This window comes from Passer domesticus, chromosome 4 (genome assembly GCF_036417665.1).
Source record: "Passer domesticus isolate bPasDom1 chromosome 4, bPasDom1.hap1, whole genome shotgun sequence".
Lineage (NCBI taxonomy): Eukaryota > Metazoa > Chordata > Aves > Passeriformes > Passeridae > Passer > Passer domesticus.
In genome coordinates this window covers 57,396,786-57,420,624 of record NC_087477.1, presented here as the reverse complement: position 1 = coordinate 57,420,624, position 23,839 = coordinate 57,396,786, and the positions used below count along the sequence as shown (strand labels likewise).

Here is a 23,839-nt window from a genome sequence, read left to right as displayed (position 1 = left end):
TGTATTAAAGACAGCAGCAATTCTATTATCTATCACAATTATAATTCACATGGGTTTGGGATTTTTTTGTATATCAAGTTGTGATGAAAAACAAAAATCATGGCATTTGTCTCAGGTAGGAGATCATTAGAAAAGTCATGTATGATAATTGGTTTAGGGTTGGAAAATAATACTCAAAGAATAAAATTCAACTGGAAAAGTTTGCCTACTGGTATGAAACACATAAATTGATGTAAGCTAATTATGTTAAAGAATTATTATGCAGAAATTTATTTATCGGGAAAAAATTACAAAAGAGATAAATGCATTCATTAAAAAATAAACAAACCTCCTGAATGCACAATACATGAAAAGTTAGTTTTCAATTGCAATTTAACTTACTTCAGAATTGTTGCCACTTAATACAGGATTCTAAATCATGTTTATAGTTCAATACCTGTATAAAAAAGTGTATCAACTTTTGAAAAGTTCCCATATCTACAAATGTTCAAGTAGTTAAGAAGAACTTGACTAATGGTTTTGCATGATTATTCTTATGGTCTCAATTCAAATTTAAACTACATTTTTCTCAGCTAAGTACACTATAGGGTCCACTCCAGAACACAATCCAAGTATTTATCCTCCTTAAATAGGAAGCTTGAAGAAAATGTTGACTTGTGCACATTCATTCTTTGGAGACAGTCATAACACAGCAGCATGATCTGATTTATAAATAAAAAAATGCATCTGGTAATAAAAATAAGGATTTTATTTACCTGTAAGGGAAACTCACCTTTTTAAGAAGTTAAAAATTATTTCTCAATGTTTGTGAATGTAAAGGAGAATACAACTTAGCTGCTTAGAAAATAAAGACTTCTAGCTCTGGAAGCATACAAAGCCTCAGAAAATAAAAGAAATAAGATTGGAGACTTACTAAGGCAAGCACTTTTGGAATTACAAATCCTGAAATTAGGTATACAAGTTTATTTTTTGAGATATTCAGAAGTGACTTATTTTCAGAAGTAAAGCAAACTGCTCAAAATCCACTGATCACTGACCCAAGTCAACCACTGGATTCTGTAGAGATACCAGGGCTTCTGATTCTCAGGCAAGTTTTTTACAAGGGAGCAGAAAACAAAGCTGAAGCACTGTGTTTATGTCAAAGGTGTAAGAATATCTTGTCTTTCTTAATTTAATTAATTATTTATTTAATTTAACATCTACTACAGCGGATTTCAAACCTCAGTTTGGTGAAGCACCAAATTTTGGGTACAAGAGTCTAATTTTAATTGTCTGTTTAGTGAAAAGTTGAGGATAGGAATCTATTATTTAAAATTAAATCACAATCATACTAGGAGCTGTTTTTAAAGACCCGAGCAAATCAGTTCACTGAAATTGAGAAAATGTCACATTGAGGTTTTGTAAAAATTATCTCATCAAATATACCCAAAGATAATACCTGACATGTCACAAATTGAAAATAAAATCTTTGACCTTTATCCTGTGAAACTATATGCCCATACATATATTATTATAGTAAGCAGATATATTATTATAGTAAGCAGGTCAACTGATTTGAAAATATATTTGATAGAATGAATATTCATCTGTAAATGTTGCTGGGCCATAGTATTTACAAACTCACATTATTTTTTTTCCAACTGAATCTGCAGAACATTGGGTTTGACAATGTTTCCTGTAGAAAAATAAAATTTTCAGCCAAATACAAATGCTTAATTTAGACAAAGCTGAAGTCTATTTTCTGAAATTTTATTTATTCCATTTTCAGTCTCACCTACATATATAATATAAAAAATTCAGTAGACTAAATTTTACAGTAAGTACTTATTCAGTGAACTTAACAGAGCCATTCTGTAAAAAATACTTTTTGAAGATCTTGTATTTCAGGCAAGAGATAAGATCTAGTGGAGGGACAGGGAAAAGGAGAAGACTAAAAGATAAAGATAATTTTAATATAATTTTAAACTGCTGAATCAGATTTAAAAATTTGATAGGTACTGTAGCTTTGTTATTTTAAAGAACAGATAAAGTGCTGCGCAATGGAAGATCACAGATAAGCTAGACCTAATGCAGTAGATATTTCTCCAAAGCTAATCTTTATTTTTAAAAACCTAACCTTCCTACAGCCTAGTTACTAAAGCATTAGAAGAAATTGTGGAAATTCTAATGTTGTTTACATTTCAGCTGCTTAATTTCATCCATCCTATGTACTTCCTAGATATACTGAAAATGGAAATAAGAACAGCACCAAAAAGAACAAGTTGCAAGCTAAACAAATTGAAATCCTACACAGGACATCATTAATTTTAAACCACACATAACTTCTCACTGTATATTACCAAGACGGGTTTATAGAGTCTCAGCCAAAGACTAAAGTAGATTAAAACTCCAGAGACTGACTTGAAAATAGTTTAGTGACACCAATTGGAGATAAAGATACTTTCAAGATAGTTGAGGTAAGGGGCAGTTAAAAATCTAAAAAAGGTTTAAAGGTTAAAATCTAAAAAAGGAGCTAAAGGTTTCTTTAGCTCCAACAGCTTAGTTGAAAGGTCTTCTTCCATACTTTTGGACTTGATTAGCATTATATAAAATAACCATATCTGACTTGCTGCGTAACCAAAGTTGTGGTTATTCTTTATACAGCATCTAAAATTTCACACTCCATCAGCACATGTTCAAGCTATTTTATCTTGGCAATTAATTTATTATTTTTCAGAACACAGTGAAGCGTTGTTTTCAAGTCATTCATAACTTTATAAATCAGTCCTGCACATGAAACCATGCATCTGTGAACCGTAGAAAATCCTTGCACTCAGGCGATTAAGCTCCTGACACCTTTACTGATTAATAATCATGAAAAGAATAAGATCAGAAGCAAAATAAATGATCATTTAATAGAGAAACTCACAAAACAGCCCTTTAACTTACATATTCCATCATGTTATTCGTTTCACATTTCCTTTTGCTTAGTCTCCAATGCAAGCACAGCTAGACAAGGAGGAAAGAAAAAGAAGAAAAATGAGCTGTATTTTATTGCAGCACACAGACTAGCCCATTTGTTCACCTTTCATATTTTTCGTTCAACAAAAGCATCTGTTTCCATACTGTGCAATTCAAACTCCAACAGTACGAAGCTGCTCCCTGCGGCACTCACCTTGTGGTATAACCTATTGTTTTCCCATTCTAATAACTTCTCAATCGATCTTCGTGTCTGGAAGACAAATGAGAAAGAATTTTACTCTTGACTGGTTTTAGAAAAACTTTGTTTTGCAGCTGCTTTTGTGTGAAAAGGAGAGAGGTACAGGACAGTGACTGAGTACAAGGTGGTCTGTAGTACGATCAAAACTTGTCTGGTATTAAATAGTATCTAGAACAGAAACTACTTTTTGTGATAGCTGAGTAAGTACCTTCAATCACTTTGGAACAAAAACTGTTGATATGTATGCTCCATGGTTGATATGGCAGTTTTAAATTTAAAATCATAGAAATTTCAAAGTGATCTAAGTATGAAAAGCAGGAACACTGCTCCCCCAGGATCAGTGATTTAAATGTACTGCTTCTAAGGTCAGCATATAAATTCACAAATGTTGCAAACTATTTTGCAGTGCTGTAGGTGAAGTGCAAATACACAGTACTCTAAATGAGGAATTTTTGTTACATTTACATCCAGATTTTAGAGAGTAAAAAAGCAAATGCAGAAAGTTACAATAAATTCCACAAATAAGCATTACTAAGTTTGTGATCTGCATAGAGAGCAAACCCAATATTTAGGATTCTAAAGGAAATGTAAACCTGAGTGCAAGGTTTACTGCCTGTGTCATCCACACTTGACATTTCAGATAGAGAACACTGAAAGCTGTTCTGCACAGCATTTTAAGATTATGCATGCTAGAATTAAAGGACATTCTGTGCTGCAAAGTTTCACAGCATTTTGAATATAATTATTCAGTTATATTTACATTGGAGAAATACATTCTGACATTTATGGTCATTTGACTGCCAGAATATATATTGCTTAGCTCTAAATGGGATTTGCTACAGACAGTGAATAAAAAGAGGATAATTCATGGTGCCAGGTGTTAAGATGAGACCAACAGAGCTGCAGGTGCAAAAGGATGGAGCAATGACAAGGATCAAATACAACTTAGTGCAGCTGCAGCTTCCTTACAAGGCAGAGAGGGGTCAGGGGAAAGGATAAGAAAGCATCTTGCTGTTATTACTACAAAATACTAATACAGTAAATGAACCTTAACAAAACAAACTAAATGCTGCCATGAGAAACAAAAATGTCTGAGTAAAATAAAAATTAGACAACAAATTGTTCATTTCCCCACAAATATTAACATCTTGGTTTCCAAACATCCTCTAGTTTAATACTGAAGCAGTTGTGGGGAAACACAGCTAAGCATGTACTGTGGTCACATGATTAAAAATTAGATCATTGCTATCTATCAGTATTCATTACAGCAATTTTTTTATTATGTTTTATTTTAAAATCACAAGCCAAGGAATTATCAAAAGGTGGACAAACCAGTGACTAATTTATCACATCAACTGGAAATTGAGTATTTTTGGGGTTATTCTTATTATTATGTTTTTAAAGACAGTGCCCTTTAACAATAATCAGTAGACCTCACTTGTTTCTTTGTAAAGATAGCCTTTTAGAGTCTGCTCTCCTTTTAAATGAAAATAGGGCAGCAGTTATGGTCACACTTTTGTTAATTTAGTTGCCAGTCAGCTCCAAATCAAAAGAAAATAAGGCTGCAGAGTGTAATTAACATTCAGTTCAGTCGTTTTGTCCCTTGTCTAGCCCCCAAGCTTTGTTAAAATTGCCATCTGAATGCTGAAGGCTGTAGGGAAATCGATTTGATTCTAATCGCACCATGAAAAGAACATGATCTAACTGCTTTCAGCCCTCCGTAAATCTGTACTAGGTCTTTAGCACAATGCAACTTCCAATTTAAAAAGCACTGAATGTCTCGTCAATGACTTTGTGAAGAAAAAAGAACAAGGAGCAGACATAAAAATTCCAATAGTTGTTTAAGCATTAAAGTTCATTTGCATCACAGCAAACCTGAAAAGGGCTGACCTCTCAAACCGCCTCTCAGGTCTATGAAGTTGTAGCCTTGACAAGCTCACATTGACAGAGCTCATTGACTCTGAAAGGCTACTCTATCAATGGTGAAAAATGGCAATAGGTTCTACTCTGAGCAGGCATCTGCCTGCCCACCCGCTGCTAAACCAATGGCAAAACTGATTCAAAACCTGAATCTACCTTGTAATCTTCCTTTCCAGGACCTTTTAATAATAGATTAAGATCACTATACAATTTAATTTCATTGTTTGCCCTAAAGACTGAAAAACATCCAAGCTTTTCAAATTCCAATAAAATTGCATCTATATTACAATACATAAATATAAATAAGAAATTGATAGGTACTATTAATTGGTTTATTCAAACAAGAGAATAGCTTAAAGTCATTTGACTAGCATGAGATAAAAATACATGCAGACTCGAGACCATGATTCTTTATCTTCCCAGGGCCTTAAATATTACTTACCCTTCTTACAGTATAATCTGGAATAGTCATAGCTCCCAAACACACCATATTACTAATACAGAAACGTTAATGAAAATTAGACTGTAAAATATTTCTGCAAACCTCAGAGCTTGGAATAAAAAAGAAATTCATTAAACAGCATCACACAATTCACTATAGTAAGTTTTCTTCCTACTTGACAGGTGAAAAAAAGCACTTGCACGTGCAGCTTAATTAATCACTGCTCTTGACATCTCAATGATTTACAGTGAGGAGCAGGTGAGGATATACAAAACCAGAAAGGAACACTTGATTTGAGTGTAGCATTTCCAGCACACTAGGATGACAAGCTTGTATATTCTATCAATGGTGTACAGAAAAACCCATACAGCAAATTATTTGTTAGCCACAACAAAAGCACAAATTAAGTGGAAGAGAGACTTGCTTATTAGGAAGATTTAATACTATCCAGCTTTTCATTTTTTTTCTTAAAAACCCAGTCCAATATTTGAGTAACTAAAAAACCTGCATTTCAAGTACACTTTTCAGCTTACCAAGGGTAAGAAAATATGCTTCATAATATATTTTAAGAAATAAACAGAATCTTCAACACTATCCACAGAATTTTGTGAAACAGACCTCTTCAACTGTCTAGATACAATGTTTAATGAAATATTTCTTGAAATGATTCTTTAAAGATACTGGTGTCTTTTGAAGAACCAGACTACCAAAAAACTCTAGCACAGAGTACACTTCCACTAATGCTTATCGCTCCTGATTCAGTACAATAAAGTTTTTCCCTCAAACACGGAAGAAAAAATCTAAGCCTAAATATGAACTTTCCACGCAGAAACAAGGATAGCATTGAATATATTACCAACTGCAAGACACTTCTGTTACATCTTTGCAGTGTCTACCCAGTTAGCTCCAGATGGAACTATGCTCTGGACAGGAAGGCTGTGCAGCAACAGGACCCCTCTGGCAGTGCATGGTCAGGAACACTCACACTGCACTAAATCGCACTAGCAAATGGGCCAAGGCCCCCTCAAGCCCTGCTGTAAATCAGTGGATGGCTGGTACAATATTACACAAAAGGATCTTACATGACTCCCAAAATGGTGCTAATTTGAGAACCTCCCTTTGTCTTTATTATGTGGGGAAACAACATGGATAGCAGCACAGTCCTCCACTAACAATTGTATTTGTAGTTGTTTGGGAAAAACCAAAGACTCTCCCCTATGTGCATTTGATCTTTGACTTCCCATCCGAAAACATACATATGTATATGTTGTGCATTATTAGCCCAACAAATAGCATGAGATTTTCAAACTCCTTTATACAAAACTTTACCACAATCAACTATTATTGGTTTTGAATATCACCCTGAATAAATACACTTTATGCTTAAATTTCAAAAAACAAAGAGACAACACTAGGCAGATTTTTGTTAGCTTCCCACATGGCCAGAGTTTGTATTATACACCACAGAAAAAAAGTCAATGGATCCTGAGAGAGGTCGGATCTATAATATCACTATATTCCACTCACTCAAATGACAGAAGCAGGAATTTCTATTCATTCTGACTACAAAATTTGTACCCAAGTAATTCAGCTATCACCACAAATGGTGAAAGTTAGAAGATAACTGAGTCACATATGCTCACTTTCAACACACCAGAACATCCCCCAAACCAATTTTGAGGCCCATACTGGTACCATAAAAATGCCAAAGCCGCATGCAAAGCACACATAACTGAATGATGTACATCTGTGCTGAGGATGTCCTCATCTTGAACACTACACCTCAAGTAAACCAATGTAAACTGCAAATTGGTAAGACTGCCATGTTGCTAAGGAATTCTCCATTCGTGAAGGGAGAAGATCACAAAGGTGAAGCCTGAGGTGATTTAAGATCCTAACATCCTGGACTATCTGCTTTAGTGCACAGTAGTTTGAAAACGTGTCTCTTCTACTGCATAGGTGAACATGGACATCTTGCATAATTTCTCCTATTAGTAGTTAGGATATTTCTTATTTTAGACCATTGTAAGGGTGCTCAACCCAGAAGCCACTTCAGCATCCATTCAAGAAACCAAGTGAAATCTACACTAAACAGAATGAAGAATATCTGGAAATAAATGCAGCAGTCTGGTGCTTTTTACAGGATCCTGAAATAACTGCCTTGTCCAACAAGATTGCTATTGCTGCATTTTGCCTTACTAGATTGATTACTTCGTGCAGAAAGTGAGTCCAGCCTAAAGCACAGATCACAGCTCCAGATCACAGAGAGAAATACAATCAATAGAATTCTGGAGCAGGAGAACTGATGGCATCAAGTCGTCTTCATGAAACTTCACATTCTGGAAGACATCCCTGAGGATATGATCTCACACGATCCATAAACTAACTCATTTGTACAGGTCTCAACTGTGGGTTGGTACATCACAAAGATTAATTTAAAGCTTAGTGAACCAAATCACACCAATTACTTTCTGGAAAGGTACTTTCTGGAAAGGTCTCTTCCACCAAACTATTTACTGATATAAAGAGAAGCTCAGTGTTACTTGACACTACTGCATGTAACACTTTTTAATATCTAAACTTGAGATGATTCCTCACTTAACGAGGCTGCCTTGTTTGTCAAATTCCTGGAGTGTTTAAGAAAGCAGTAAAGCCATTAAACATGTGCAGGATAGAGAAGGTGTGCAGAAACATACACCCCATGTATATTATCCAGGAGTAAAATGGAGAGGATATTGTATTATCACCAATGTACTAACTGACAGATATACTGAACAAGTATTTTCCAAAGGCATTTTGGTGTGCAGCAGAAACACTCAGCAGAGAGAAACTATCAAAGAGAGTTCCTAGAAGTTGATTAAAGTCTTCTATAAGTTTCCTCTCAAATATACAAAATCCAAAAGATTCAATATGCTGATAATTTAGCCACTGGATATTTTAGGCGTCCTACAAGAGCGAAGTCACCAACGAAGTGTTGCTAGCTACTTTGTATAAAGAGGTAACACTGACTAGAGACAACCATTTGTGAATATTTCATAATATGGAGAAGGCTTGTAGCAGAAATAGTCTTGACCTTAGCAAAAATTACACACTTCCTGTAAGAAGGCCTTGAAATGTGGTGAAAAACACATTTCACAGGCAGACTGGTGTTGAAGTGATCCATGAAGCATCATGACTACACTTCATGTATTTACTTGAACTTTAATTCAAAGATTTGTAACTCATTCATTCTAGGATTAAATTCTAGCTCTGATTCTGTCATTATATGAAAAAAAAAAAAACCATGAAACTCTGATCCCTCCAAGGAAATTATTAAAATCTAGCCACAACAATTTAAAGCATCTACCACCCGCTGAAGGACATTCTCACTGAAAAGGCCACAGAAAATGAACACGTAAAATGGAATTGACCATAACAGGGATGAAAATAGGATCAAATCTCCACCAAGTAACTCATCAGGTACCATTCTCTGTGGGAGATTTTACACTGAATGTTAATGAAAATTCCACCTCTGTCTCCTCTTTTAAGGTTAGAGAGATGTTAATTTTGGTCCCTGTCATTTATTTCCAAAATATCCAGGAGTATGGCATGGAAAATAGTTCAAGACCAGTGTAGGTTGAAAAGCTAAAGGATCTCTGGTTACATCTCTATTAAGAAATGAAACTGTGCCCAGAAACATTCCCATTCATTTCAAGCCAGCTGGCAGGAACAGCTTACATCTCTATCAGTAAGTTTTCATAACCTCCAAACCACTCATAGTGCCTGAAGCATTCTGATAATGCCTATGAACTGTTACACAATACAGACCCAGAGTCTGCCAGGGGCCCTCCTAGAAGTACAAATTATAAAGCACCAACTCCTAGGAACATTCCCAGGTTTAGTTTATTAGTGCATAGGAATCCTTTGACTCTTGCTGTTAGTAGTGTTTAAGGACAGTGGCCAAGAATGGGAGGGAAGCCTCGTGGCCAGAAAGACAGAAAAGCAGCACGACTTGACAAAACTCCCTAGAAGACTGTGAAATCCATCACTTCATTGGTCTGCATGCTGAAGAGAATGATCCCTTTTAAAGGCACAGCTCCTACAGTCCCTTGTACATCTGAGGGCCAAATCAGAAAAATACTATTTGATCCTGTAGCCACTCTACCAATTTAGAAAAAATAAATCTGGCAACTTAGTATTTCCCATCATCATTATTGTTCTAGATTCAGTAATTTATTACAAAATTCAGCAAAAAATATTTTTATGAGCTACAAAATTAGAAGTACCTGGTCACTTCACACTTTACGGTTGTTTGGTATATACAAGATTTATTAACTCCTTCACTGTTCTCTTTTGTAGAACCACCCCACTCATCCTCCCAACACTTTTGTCAGCAGTAATGGTCCTTGAACTACTGCTTTCTTCATTAAATAATTTTCTTTCTATATAGTGCTTGAGTTACTGACAATGCTACACTTCAGCAGAAATAATATTTTACTGTGATTTGTTTTCATAAAGTGGAAAAGTGAATACTTTCCAGACCTAGGGTACCTTGAGAAAAAATCAAGAGAAGAGGCACAGAAGTGTGTCATTACTTCACACTTGCCAGAATTCCATTCTTGTTTTCTGTTTTACAGTAACAGTCTAACAAGCCATTGTTCTATCAAGTGCTTTCTACTGAGTTTAATTTTATCATATAAATTTCAGGTAATTTTGTGTTCTAATTCTTTCCTCAACAGTGTTTGCATATGTTCCTTATTTGGGATTATCTTGAAGTTGCTAAAGACAGAACCCTGAAAATGTTCCTTTCTAAACTGATTTCCAAATCTTACAACTAACTAGAGCATTTTAGCATGCTCTTTCAAAATAGCTCTATGCAAATTTCACCCAACTCATGCCTGTAGTTTCAGGAACACATCAATCTGGATAGGAAGAGCAATATCAAAAGCAACACTAAACCCAAATCACTGCACAATCCCTTTATATACCTTAGCCATCACAACATAAAAGAGACTATAACATGGAAATGTTAATTTTACCCAGATTGTTTTGATTAATGTTAAAATGTTCAGAGACATAATTCTAATTAAAAATGTAATTGAATTTTAAATAGCATTTAGAATATTCACAATACATCCCAGAGATACACTATATTTAGTATTTGTATAAAATCAAGAAAAAACAAAATCATAAATTTAATGTCAGAATACATATTTCTGGACTACTGAAAGGTTTGTACTTGATCTACAAAGAATCAAACTAGTATTCTGTGGTCTCCTTTTCTCTATAAGTATGCTTCATGCCAATCTTATTGCCCTGTCCTCCACCAAGCAAGTTTGCAAACTAAAAGACATGGTAAAACTAGCTGCTCCTACAACCCACTGTGCACCAACTCTGTACTATAACCTTTATGAAAACCTGGTAAGTTTTTGTAGGTTGCTGTGAAGGAAATTAAATCCGATTTCAAATATAGAAAAAAACTAACCACACAGGTATACACATGATGATTCCACATTTGTTCTACAAGCTGAGCTACTTGAGTATATGGATGACTTAGTGACTCTTCTGACCAAAATTATAGTGAATAACATCTAAAGTAAAATACACCAGGCCTGAATCTTCTGATTTTTTGAAGTTTCCTTTCATAGTTAATATTTTTTAAAAACCCCCCTCAATACATTTGAAAACAACAGTCAAGAATGCATATTTGATACATGCAAGTTCCACTTAAAAAAAAAAATTATACTAAGTTGACTAGAGCCAACACAGAAATTATATGTGCTCTGGTTAGGGTAACCATAATAAATACATTAAAATGTAAAGATTCTTCCAAACTGAACTATAATGTAAACTGTCTAAACAGATACTTCAAAAACAAGGCATCTTTTGTCTTAAGTAATTGCCTTGTGGAACTCCTCAGAAAAGCATTATCCCATTAAGAGTACCTCCAGTGCAAAGTCCCTGGCAGATGGGCATAAGAGAAAAACATACATTTTCTTCAGTTTTGAAAATAAATGTAATGCATTCATAAATTCAATAAACCGATCTAACATATTTTAACATTAGTGTCATCCACTGACAAACATGAGTATAAAATTTAAGAAAATTCATTCCAGCTCCTCCACCACATATTTAATTTATACTTTGGAAGTTGTAATTAGCTATGTTTATACAGCACTCTGAAGAGGTGAACTGCTATGAAAGTGACAACTAATGATGAGGCTTAAGCAGCATTCATCAGTTTTGTGTGAATTCACAAACAAACAAATCGCTCTTGAAAGTATTAGCACAGATCACACTGTTAAATATCTAATTCTATTCATTTTAAGAGATTGTCCAAGAAACATTTGAAACATGCAATTTACTTGTACAATGCCAGCTTTTAAGAAATCCAGCAGTACTGCAATGCTATCATAGCTTTCATTGTTACTGTTTCAGTTGAAATTATATATCCTATTTACCCATCAGGAACTACAGCATTTAGTTAATACTGAAAACGAGCACCAATTCATTTGAAAAAGTGGCTTCAAATGGGCACCTCAGCCTGCAGTGCTTTTTGAATTATAATTCACTATGCCATTCTTTTTATTTAAACAACTACTTAAAGACTTAATGGTCATTTGCACAATCTAGAATTTGTCCCAGAAAAGATGGTGAATTCTAAGAGTAGAACTGCTTAAGATCATTTATGATCTAGATCTGCAAATGAGGGACTGTACTTCCTGCAACTTTCTTGCAGCTTTTATTCATTAAAATCAAATCAAGACCACATAAAGGAGAGAAGCAGTAAGATCCTGAATCAAATAAAACAGTTATTTTATTGCTGAAGAGTAGAAGGCTTTTTCCAAATATCTCAGTGCAAATGGAGAAAGGAAACAACACTATGCAAAGACTCCAAAACCAGCACTGAAAAGAAAAATTCAGTGAAAGGAAAGCTTTCACTGCATGGAAACACATTAAAATTATATAATCAACAATTAAACTTACAAACATTTGTGGCTTAATTCCTAGTTTGAAGTACCTCCTGATTTAAAGAGATAGACCATTACTTTATTTTTCACTGCATTAAAAGAAGCAGGTATTCCAATTATACACAAACTTTCAATACTTTCACCATTTGTACTTACATTTGTGATAACTTTCCCATGTTAGAACTTAAAAAGTCAATGAAAGGCAGTAAAATTTTCTGCCTTTTTCTTAGAAAAATTACTAAGAAAATTACTCTAAATCTGAAGCTGCAATTGACATTTTGTCTACATGAACCATAAAAAAAAAAAAATCTTTCTCTGAAAAAGAGCTGCAAACTACACCAGCAATTCAATATCAGGGTAGATTGATTCAGACTCATTAAAACAGACATTTCTTAATTGGTCATTCTGAGAAAAATTCCACTTCTATATCAAAAGTGTTGTTTCATTTAAAAAACTCCTTGAGAAACCCTCCCACTTGTTAGCTCACTATATCTGTAATTCAACAAAACTAATTTGTTACTCCTCTATTTCAATAGAAAAGCAAAAATATGAAGACTTGTGTATTTTTTTTGTGCAATTAAACATGATTTGCACAAATTTGAGGATGGGAACACTCCCATCATGCTTTCAGAAGCAATGTCTCTTACTTTCCACACTTCTAGAAAGGTATGTATTGTTAGTTTCCTGCACTTGTCACAGCACTTTGACATAAACCTAAGAAAGTCCTAAGATTTTTCCTTTATGCAGAAGCTCGTGGATACAATTCAATACTGATTGAATTATTATTATTATTATTATTATTATTATTACAGGATTCAAACCCCATAATTCCAGGTAAGAGAGATTTAAGGGATTTATATCACTTCATATTTTTCTGCTCCAGATCTACCAAGACAAAACAAGCATCCAAGTGGCAGTATCTATACAAACAATCCAAGTGGCAGTAACTTTTCACCATTTTTCTGTAAGTAAAAGTAGTAGCCCTGACTAGAACAATTAAAAATTCTTATGCTTGTTTCCTACACTAGAATTTCCAAATATGTCCTTGAAAAATATTCCAGTTTCCCCCCTTAACTCCTCCATCACAGAAAAAATGTTCCTTCTCAGCCATTTCCAGGATTAAGAGTTAGGAGCTTGGGAAAGCAGATTCTCCCCTTTCACTTTGTCTTTTAGAACACAAGTTAATTATTTCTCTATATACATTCTTCAGATGTCCAACAGACACCAAGTTCTGAATTTTTTATCTGAGAAACTACCCTGTAAGGACCCATTCATTTGGCAAGCTGCTGACATGGACAAGTGATGCTGATCTGAAATCTACACATTGATTTAAATTACTTTTACTCTGGAAGAATAATCAAACTTCATCAGTGTCTAGCGCCGTTGTGCCATCTACAGTGGCACAAGATACTTTGTTTAGGCAGCTGGGTCCTAAGTTGCTCTGATGGTGGACACCCAAGTGCAGAAAAAGATGCAAAGGTCCATAAATATCTTCCAGTACCAACTTTAACAGGAAAAATGCAACATTTACTGATAGTCAGGGCCACACTCTAGGATGACTTCGAGAAGTTGAGTCACAAATCTGGGTCCACGCTCCTGCTGCTCATATCCTTTCCAGTACTATTCTCTTGTTATGCATTTTATATTACAGCAACAATGACATCATTATCCTCTTTCCAGCCTCCTCTGAAAAAAGTATCTGTGGTTGGGGCTTTTTTTTCCAGATTTATCCTTTTGGAAAGAGCTTACCTTTTTACCTTATCTCATACATCTTCTCTAACTGTTGCTTGACCAGGCTCCCACGCAGAACCTCTCTCTTCAGTTTCAAACTGTTTTCTGACTCCAGATGCTAGAAGCCCTTGTATTTTTTCTGACATTGTTTGACAACATATAAAAATTGATTATAGGACCCAGTCTAGCAGATGACAGCTTCTCATCAGAGAGTGACATCAGCCCCTACCAAGTTACATCCTGTTATCATTTCCTGCTGCAACACATTATGTGAGAAAACTGGGTCAAACTTTGTAACAGCACAAGCATTCGCATTTAGAAGTGAAACATGGACAGCAGCAATGGATGCTTCTCTTGTGTTTGTTACCTACAGTGCTAGGCCTTGGATGGTAAAGGTCTTCTCTGCAAGCCAGTGAAGTCACCTGCCTATCTGTTACAGCAATCACCAGATTCTAATTTCTTCTAGCAGATTTTTGGGCTATGGATATACGATCATGCTACAGGATAATTACTCGTTTACAACAGCTTGAAGAGAAAAAAACTTAGATATAATGCACACTGGCACCAGTATTTTTCTTTTGGTTCGATCTTAACACAGATAGATGATACAAAAATGCATAGCAGTTTTGCTATAATCAATGTTCATCCCATAATCTTTTTTCAGAATGCCTCTACTTATTAACTCTAAAAATTATGATTTTGATAAAGAAAATCATGACAGTGTCCATATACTGAATTGTACACAAGTTGTAGCATAAAGAGGTATAACACAAGAGAAAACATATACAAGGCAAGAAAATGGAAAGATGAACAGCACTAAATAGTGGGGAGATGAGTGTAAGATGAGACTTCTTGCAAAGCAGTGAAATAGAACCAGCCAAAGACAATTTTCACACACACAGAAGAAGTGGGACGATAGTCTAATTAACTGCACTGAGAAAAGGCATGTGTAATGAGCTTCTGTTGTGAGCAATGTTCTAAGTGCCAAGTGTACACAGACAAAAGGCTATTTTCAAGTTCGTCATGTAAAAACAAAACAAACCAAAAATAAAAGCATCTTACTCATCTAAGCTTGGAAGAAAAATTCAGAAAGAAAAATCAACTATTCTTTTTAAAAACTCCTCTTTTAACAAAAAACGTGGTTCTATTGGGCCACAGTGTAATCAGAAGCTCCTCAAAACCAAACTGCCACTTATTCACTGGCAAATTCTGATAATCTCAGGGTATCACAATATACTATTGTTATTGAAAGTTGGTTCAATAACAATAGTAGCTTTACAAATGGCTATAGAAGGCATTCAGCTACACCACCTCTCATTGAGTTACAAGCTCGAGGTCCTGACTGGCATCTTGTAACTTTCACCAGTACAGCTGACAACTGATATCAAAATGTACAAAATAAAAAGTGATTTAACTACGTTCTAGCAACAGGTTTTAATGGTGAAGGAGGAGAAATGAAAAGAAAACCAAAATGAGAACAAAACCAGTACAATTCTAATTATCAAAAATTGTATTAATAATTCAACTTACTCTTTTACTGAGGCAGATAACTGGCCACATACTACAACCTAAAGTGCAGCAGCAGCAAAGGCATCCACATAGTAGCCATCGCACATTAACTGGAAGATTCTTCTTAAGACAACTGTTGACTCTACTGATGCTGGCTTTGAATTCTTCAGGTGCAACCTACAAGGGAAATGAAAAAGAAGAAACAAACTAGTACTACAGTGTACTTTATTACTTTTACAGAACCCTATAATTGGAACACTTGTTTTTGTAATAAAATCTGAACTCCAATTCCAAATTTCTATTCAAAGATACTCACCTTTCCAGTTAAAGATGAAGGAAACTCTGCTTCAAATTTGTTGCTTAGTCCAAACCTGCAAAAACAAAATTTAGATTGTAGCAAAATTACAAATAACCCTAATCCATGCCACAAATTACAAGCACCTCATAATACTCTCAGGGTCTGTACCAGTAACAGCATTAACTACAGGAAAATTAAGAGAAAGTCTTAAAATTATACTAACAAAAATATACCATTGTACACAGATTGAAAACCATCTTGCCCATAGTATCTTCTTACAGTTCTCTTGATACTATTGACTCTTCCCCAAAGTCAGCAAAACCTATAAGCAATAGTGGCAAGTGAGGTAAGTGAAGCACTTAAGGGAAAAGGGAAGCAGCTTAAGGCCACAGTTGGAACTACCTCTCTCCTGCACCAGTACAAATGTATCTTGAAGAAAAGCTCATCCAGTGCTATACAAATGTTCTAACCATAAAAATGGAATAAACATCAGCTTGATTTTCAGAAAAGAAATACATAATAAGTTTCAAAACACAAAATGCTATGTAACAAAACATGGCTTAAAAAACAAATAACTACAAATGTAAAGTTATGAAACAGTTTGAAATGAGCTGGAGTTATTTAATCTACTGGGTTTCTAATCTAAAGGTCAGAGGAGTGTCATCTTATCCATTAAAAACGTTTTCTACCTTACAGTTGTTCGGTTGGGTTCACAAATAGATGAACCTCAAAGAAAATCTGAATATTTTCTGGCATCTGGGCTGGACAGTAACTTCAAGTAGAGACTATACAGACTATAAAATCAGTAATGTGACTGGCTACTAATTTTGGTATACAGCAGTCAGTGCAAAATTTAAGTTGTAACTTAAAAAATTCTGAATATAAACCAGAGCACTCTATCAGATACTACAAACAAAAATCAGAAACTAAACTGCTCAAGACTTGAAATATTAGCAGCAACACCTATCACACATTGCTGCATTGTATTGCAGAAAAGCTTACCTGAGTCTTGAGCACTCACATAATTTGCTTTCACAATATGCTATCGAGGAGCTAGGTACTTCCCAGAGTTTTAGGCTTGTTTTTCTTTTCTTACTGAAATGAATGATCTGCATGCCAGTGGAGAACTTTGTCCAAGTAATCAAATAGGCAGTTATGTGGTAAGCTACCATAGAAACCTCATAAAACCCAGTGGACAGAAAGTGGCAGATGAGTTTCTTGGTAGATATATAAAAGATGGTGAATTTTGGGATTCCTAAACTATGCTTATGTGACACTCCCCTGAAGTTTGACAGGTACAGCTCACAGGACAGATTTTTTATCACCACTCATGATTCTCCTAAACATCACCTCAATGCAAGCACCAGTCATCAGAAATAGCAATAAAATACTGGACACCACCAAAGTGATTAACATCATTTTGACCCTCCATGAAATCCACATATTCACTACTGGGTGCAGCTCTGGTATCCACATTTCATTAAGGATTTGGAGTTAGAAAAAGGCAGAGAGAAGGAAGGTTAGTATAATAAAGGGAATAAAGAAGCTGCCTCAATAGACTAAGGCTGACATTAAGCTGGAAAAGAGAAGGCTGAGGGGGACATATGATTAAAGTGCAAAGTTTCAGGAAGGCAATGGGTAAGGGGTGTGTTCATCCACAAGTCCCACAACAGAGTGCTGACTGAAATTAGTCAGAAATTGGTTTAAAACAGTTAAAAGAAAGTGCAGCTAAAAATAAAGTTCTGGTTGTGTTTCCACTTGACATTACTGATGCAAGCAGTGCCAAAAGATTTGAACTAAGATTACACAAGTTCCCTAACGAACACACTAAAGCAAAGACAATGCTGAAGTATACATCACTCACATAGCTGCAGCTGCCAGTGAGTACAAGAGTGGACACCAGGAACAGCCAGACTTACATGTAATCCATATACAGCAATACCTGTTGCCAAAGTTTGCAGCAGCACACTGGGCTACATAGTTTGAGGATGTAGGTGACTTTTTCATAGGGTCTTAAGGCAAAGTAAGCAGGTAATTTTCCTATCATTGATTACAGGCAGTAGAATCATACAAATATAAACTTATTTGTGTTGGAAGGAACCAAAAATCATCTAGTCTAATCTCCCTGTCACTAGATCAGGCTGCTCAAAGCTGCATCCAACCAACACTTCCAATGACCCAAGTGTTCCATCAAACACTTCCAAGGATGGTACATCCACACCTTCTCTGGGCAACCTGTTCCAGTGTCTCATCACCTTCATCCTTATATCCAAACTAAACCTATGCTCTTTCAGTTTAAAACTATTCCCCATAGTTCTGTCACTATAGGCCCAGACAAAAAATTCTTTCTCCACCTTTCTTATAAGCCTCCTTTGTATACTGAAAGGCAGCAGTAAGATCTCACAGGAGACCTTATTTACACAGAAGTTATCTGCCATATTTCAGTAGCTCTGCAAGTCTGTAAGTCTCTCAGAACTGGTGAAATAACAAATGGGAATTGTTACACAGAAACACATATGGCAAGTTGACTACTTCAACAAAGAACAAAGAAAACTTTACTGGAAACATTGCTACCATTGAAAATCTTTCTGAATACTCCATGACAGGAGGACCAACCACCTTTTCTTCAAACTGCTGAGTGAAACTAAGCGCTGAGACAAAAGTTATATAAATGTCAGAGTCATGCCCTATCAGTTAAGTGTCATGCCCTACTTGAAATTGCCAGTAAGTTGAAGTGGAAACCAAAGTCTGAAAAAACCCTTGGATTCACATACGTTTTAGAAGCAGCCAAGCCTGGAGAATGACTCCAAGATACACAGGTGCCATCACAAGTCTCAAAAAACTAAAAGGTAACACCACTTTACTATACAATTAGTTAATTAAATAACTATTTGTAAAGTATTCTAATATTGACAGCTCCACCAAACACAAATATTCAAAAAGCTCACAAAAGTCATGCCTGAGAAAAGCAACTCCCACTGGAAAAGCTCTACAGCTATCTGAAATTACAAACACTGAGGCAGAGTGAGGCACAGAAACTTCAAACTAATGCAGTTACACTTGGTTGCAGTTACAAGCAAAGAGACTGAGAGCCTGTACTCAAGGCTTGTGGTAATATTTAATACATGGAGAGGTAGCAAAGTTGAAGCTAACTCAAACAGTTACCAGCATCATTTTAAGCTTGACACATCAGAGTCTTATCACCATATGCACGTAGTAAAAAAGGGTGACTCCATACATTAAAAGCATACCATACATTGTAAGTAGTTATGTGATCTCAGAATTGTCACTCTTGACTGCAAGCTGAAATTTGGAAATTAAAGTATTAGAAACTCCACAAAACACTCCTACATGTTCAATGTAAATACATAACTGCTCTGACCAAAAAAATAGCAAAAGTAAGCCTCAAAATAAAATATTGGAAATCAATGTTTTGGAGATGCATTTCCTCAGACAGCTGTCCTATTAGCTTTCTTCAGTACAATACTGCATCTCCAGCAACACGCACCCTTCTCTGCTTGCTCCATGCCTTTCCACTTCACATCATGTCTTCACCAGACCCATGCTCACCTCATCCATCAGTACTTTCTTTACCCTTCCTGGAGCTGAACAAGCGTTTCTGGAACCTGACTCCACTTCAAAGGTACAGAAAAATTCCTGCCCTTGTGTACGGTGGAGAAACAAATGGTGAGAGGAGGAAACTTTAAAGTACAGAAGTTTACAGTACAGGACACAGACAATTTGGAACCTTTTCCAGCATGCAGCTCAGATCACCCTAACAAAAAAAATTGACACATGCTATCCTCTTCCTCTTTGTCCTCTCTTATGGGGACACTAAACCATTTTTTCACTGCCTTAACTCTACTCTTCAGGTCCACATGTTCCCAACACTTAACAAATAAATATATATTTCACAAATCTTAACATGCTACATGGTTCTGACATAACCCTGTTTTCACTCATATGTCCTTGATACAGAGTCAGGTTAAAAATATATATTAGCAGACTTCAGTTTAATATTAAAGAAACTTACTTGGATAAATACATCTTTTATAAGTTCTTTTTCCCCCCACAAAAAGTTATCTTGCATTAAAATATAAGGTGCTGTAACAACAGCACAGAAAGGCATTCATCAGCATATCCCAACGGCTCGCCATCATTCCAGCACTGCAAGAATAAATCCAGTATTACTAGTTAATACAGTCTGCTACATACATGCTACATGTCTCAACTGGTTGAGGAACTGGAAAACAATCACTGGAAAACAGACTGGAAAACACTATCAGACACCTATCATAAATATTCTCTTCACAATGTCAAACACATCATGTACCTCCATTCCTACCATAATACAGATTTCAGAAACAAGTATGACACACCTTGGACTTTCAGTTCAGTTATAAGTAAGGACCTCTATTTTCACAGTGCTTTCAAATTTTTTGTCATTACAAGAGAGAACCTAAATTTTCAGGAACCAGGTGATGTTACTCCTGTCTACCAAGCTATCAAAACCCTGTTGGTGTGAAAACAGCTTAACTGAGTATTTGAAAAACAATGTTAAAAAAATATATTAGCATTGCCGGCCACCTGCTTTAAACAGTGAGTTTAAGGACAAAACTTAGCACTAACCAAAAGTTCTACATCCTCAAAAGGCAAAGACTTCATATGTTTTATTTGGATAATATTTAACTGCTTTACTTTAACTGATTTTAATTACTCAGCTTAGAAAACTTACACACTTCCATTCTCTGTTGGATGAAATCAAGTAATGGTAAATGTCTCTCTGATGTTGATATGTAGTCATGGAACTGACATATTTTAAACTTAACATTACGACTTCTATGTAAGATCAGAAAGGATATGACAATAGACTAGAAAAGAAAGCTTCTGTTTAAATACACACAGCAGCAGCAGTCAGCAACTCTTCAAACTGCAGAGCCAGGGAAAGATCAACCCAGTATCTGCTTAACTGCTGATCATTTTTGTCAGAACTTCAAAATGCACACATGCTTTTATACTGGCAAGACTAATTCACCATGTACACAGGACTAGACCTATTCCTTATATTCACCAAATGAATATTCTAAAAGGGATCTAACTTTTAGTAATAAGCTTCTGGATCAACGACCAAAAAAAGTTATAGGCTGTAAAAAGGTAAAAGTGGCTGATGCTATGTAGTTTACTGTTAATACCTGACACAGTGAAGAAAGTAGATGAAGATCAATTGCCTAATTTTGGAGGCATACACTGGTATTTCATTGCTCATTCAAAACCTAAAGAACAAGTACTTCAAGGAAGATCTTAAAGTAATAATGAGCTAGTAACTATTAATGAACAATTATCAAGTTAGCCATCCTTCAACCACAAGGTCTTTACTAGTCACAGCCAGTGCTTCACAAGCTTCCCCAACATTCCACTAACGGGGCCTCATCTTGTCTTGCACAACTTACCTTCAAGTACTGGAGAAGAAACCAGTGTTTGCCTCTGTTTCAGTTATTTGTACTTTTCATTTGCTAATATGAAAACTATTTAATTGTGGTTTTGCTCTGTTTTTCAGAAACAGACTAGGCTACTGGCTCATTTTCAGTGAATCCTGGTACAGCTTCTGTTGACAATGAACAGTCATAAGTTGAACACACTGACTACATGCTTCTACTCTTTCAGAGGGCCTCCTTGGCCTCCGGCCCCATCTACATCCTTCTAACTTTCCAAATCTCTCTCAGTCTATCCATAACTTCCTGTTTTTAACTAGACAGCTAACTGCACTGCCCAGCTATTAGCATTTGTGTCAACCTAATAATAAAGCAACAATATACCCAAGCGCCAAAAAAACTCGTCAAGTCAGTAAGAGTTTATGAACTCAGAGAAGCAGACCACAGTATCTTCAGCTTTTATGTCTGTACTACAAACCTAGTTCTGCTGAACAATGAATACAAAAGAAACCAAAAGTCTGTACTATGCGCTTTGTCTCCAGGTTTGTATTTCAGCTTCTGACACTATAAATTGTAACTGACAACTACTACTACACTTCAACGGAGTGAGCCTGACAGAACTGATGGCAGGAATGATACCCTCATCTCTTACATTATTGAGAAGTACTACACAAGCCCATGGTCACTTGCTGCTAGACTCAGATACCAAACACACACAAAACAAAGCTGCTTCTATTTCAAACACAGTGAAACAACACACACCAATTACAACATAATTTTACATGTAGCTATCTGACCAACAGATGCCTTCTTTTTGTTAAAGTCCTCAGAGGAATATTAGCAGCCACAAGTTAAATGGGAGTGGGTAACAGGCACATAAACAACCTTGTTCAATTGTCCAGCCGGTCATGTGCTGGCACATACCTGTTACACAGAGGAACACAGGCACCTTACTTCCTGACAGCTCATCATTTTGGACAAATACTTCACATTCCTCTGCCAGTCACAGCCCAAGCCAGTCTTGTTTCCTCAGCGCCTAGTTAGAGGTTTACACTCGCCTGCGAGTTTCCAGGCGGCTCCCAGCTGCCCAGTGGGGCCGAGAAGAGCCCTTCGCAGCTCCACGGACGCCGGGCAAGGGCAGCAGCCCCGGCCCGGGGCTCCCCACGCCCACCCCCCGACCTGCCCCAAGCTGTCCCCAGGAGCCCGGCGCTGCCCTCGCCCCGTCCCGCCGCCCGGGCCTCCCCCACCGCCCGCCCCGGCCGCGCAGGCCCCGGCGCGGCCCTTACACGGTGACATGGCCAGAGCCGCGCACCACCACCGGGTCGGGGGAGTACTTCAGCAGCTGCTCCTCCAGCGCCCGTTCCTCGTCCTCCTCCTCTTCGTAGATCTCATCGAAGTCCGCCATGGCCGGGCCGGGGCGTCCGATGAGCCAGAGGAGCCGGGGCGACGCGGCGGGAGCCGGCCGGGGAGACACACAGGAGGGGCCGGCGGGGGCGCCCCGGGCCGGGCCGGGCCGGGCCGAGCCGGGCGGCAGCGGGGCCGCGGCAGCGGCTGCAGCGGCGGCGGCTCCGGGCGGGGAAGCGCCCGTCACCCTCCGCGGGGGGAGGGGGCGAGGGGCGGGGCAGGAACAACAACAACAACATCCGGCCGGGGCCGCCCCGCCCCGCTCCGAGCCGCGCCGGGCCGGGCCGGGCTGGGCTGGGCTGGGGGCGGCCGGGGTGTGGGGGGTGTCGCTCCCGGGGGCACGGAACGACTGGAAGCGACCACAGTGGTCATCGGGTCCAAGGCCCTGCTCGAGCACGGTCTTCCTAGAGCACAGGGCGTAGGATTGTGTCCAGACAGTTCCTGAGTGTCTCCGGTGATGGAGACTCCTCAGCCTCTCTGGACAGTCTGTTCTGGAGTGTGGTCACCTGCACAGTACAGAAGTTCTTCCTCCTTCCACCCTGCGGTGGAAGTTCCTGTGCATCAGTTTCTGGCTGTTGTCCCTTTTCCTATCGCTTGGCACCCCTGAGAAGAACCTGACTCCATCCCGTGACATCTTCCCTGCAGATTCTGATAGATATGGATTAGGTCCCCTTTCAGCTGTCTCTTCTCAGTGCTGAACAGACCCAGCTCCCTCACAAGAGAGATGCTCCAATCCCTTCTCCTCTTTGTTGCCCTCCACTGGACCTGCTCCAGGAGCTCCATGTCTCTCTTGCCCTGAGGAGCCCAGAGCTGGGCACAGCACTCCTGATGTGGCCTCAGCAGGGCTGAGCAGAGGGGCAGGGTCACCTCCCTCAGCCTGCCCTTCCCAATGCAGCCTAGAATACCATTGGCCTTCCTGACCACAAGATTTTAACCCTTGTTTGGGCATCCATG

At 37.5% G+C, this 23,839-nt stretch overlaps 1 protein-coding gene across 2 annotated transcripts in view; it reads right to left on the bottom strand.

Annotated features, from left to right (window-relative positions):
- The window catches only part of CHIC2 (cysteine rich hydrophobic domain 2), a 30,248-nt gene extending 7,170 nt beyond the window's left edge, over window positions 1-23,078 (bottom strand). The window contains exons 1-6 of one of the 2 annotated variants that reach the window (XR_010361297.1): window positions 22,768-23,078; window positions 16,068-16,122; window positions 15,773-15,928; window positions 3,155-3,211; window positions 2,929-2,988; window positions 382-1,675 (exon numbers count right to left, since the gene is read on the bottom strand). Coding sequence is in view for 1 of the 2 variants with exons in the window: in XM_064418145.1 (XP_064274215.1) it covers window positions 2,929-2,988; window positions 3,155-3,211; window positions 15,773-15,928; window positions 16,068-16,122; window positions 22,768-22,886 (447 nt within the window). In the remaining variant the exon portion in view is untranslated. The remainder of the gene's footprint in view (window positions 1-381; window positions 1,676-2,928; window positions 2,989-3,154; window positions 3,212-15,772; window positions 15,929-16,067; window positions 16,123-22,767) is intronic. The other variant, XM_064418145.1, reaches the window with a different exon arrangement.
- Between the last annotated feature and the right edge of the window lie 761 nt (window positions 23,079-23,839).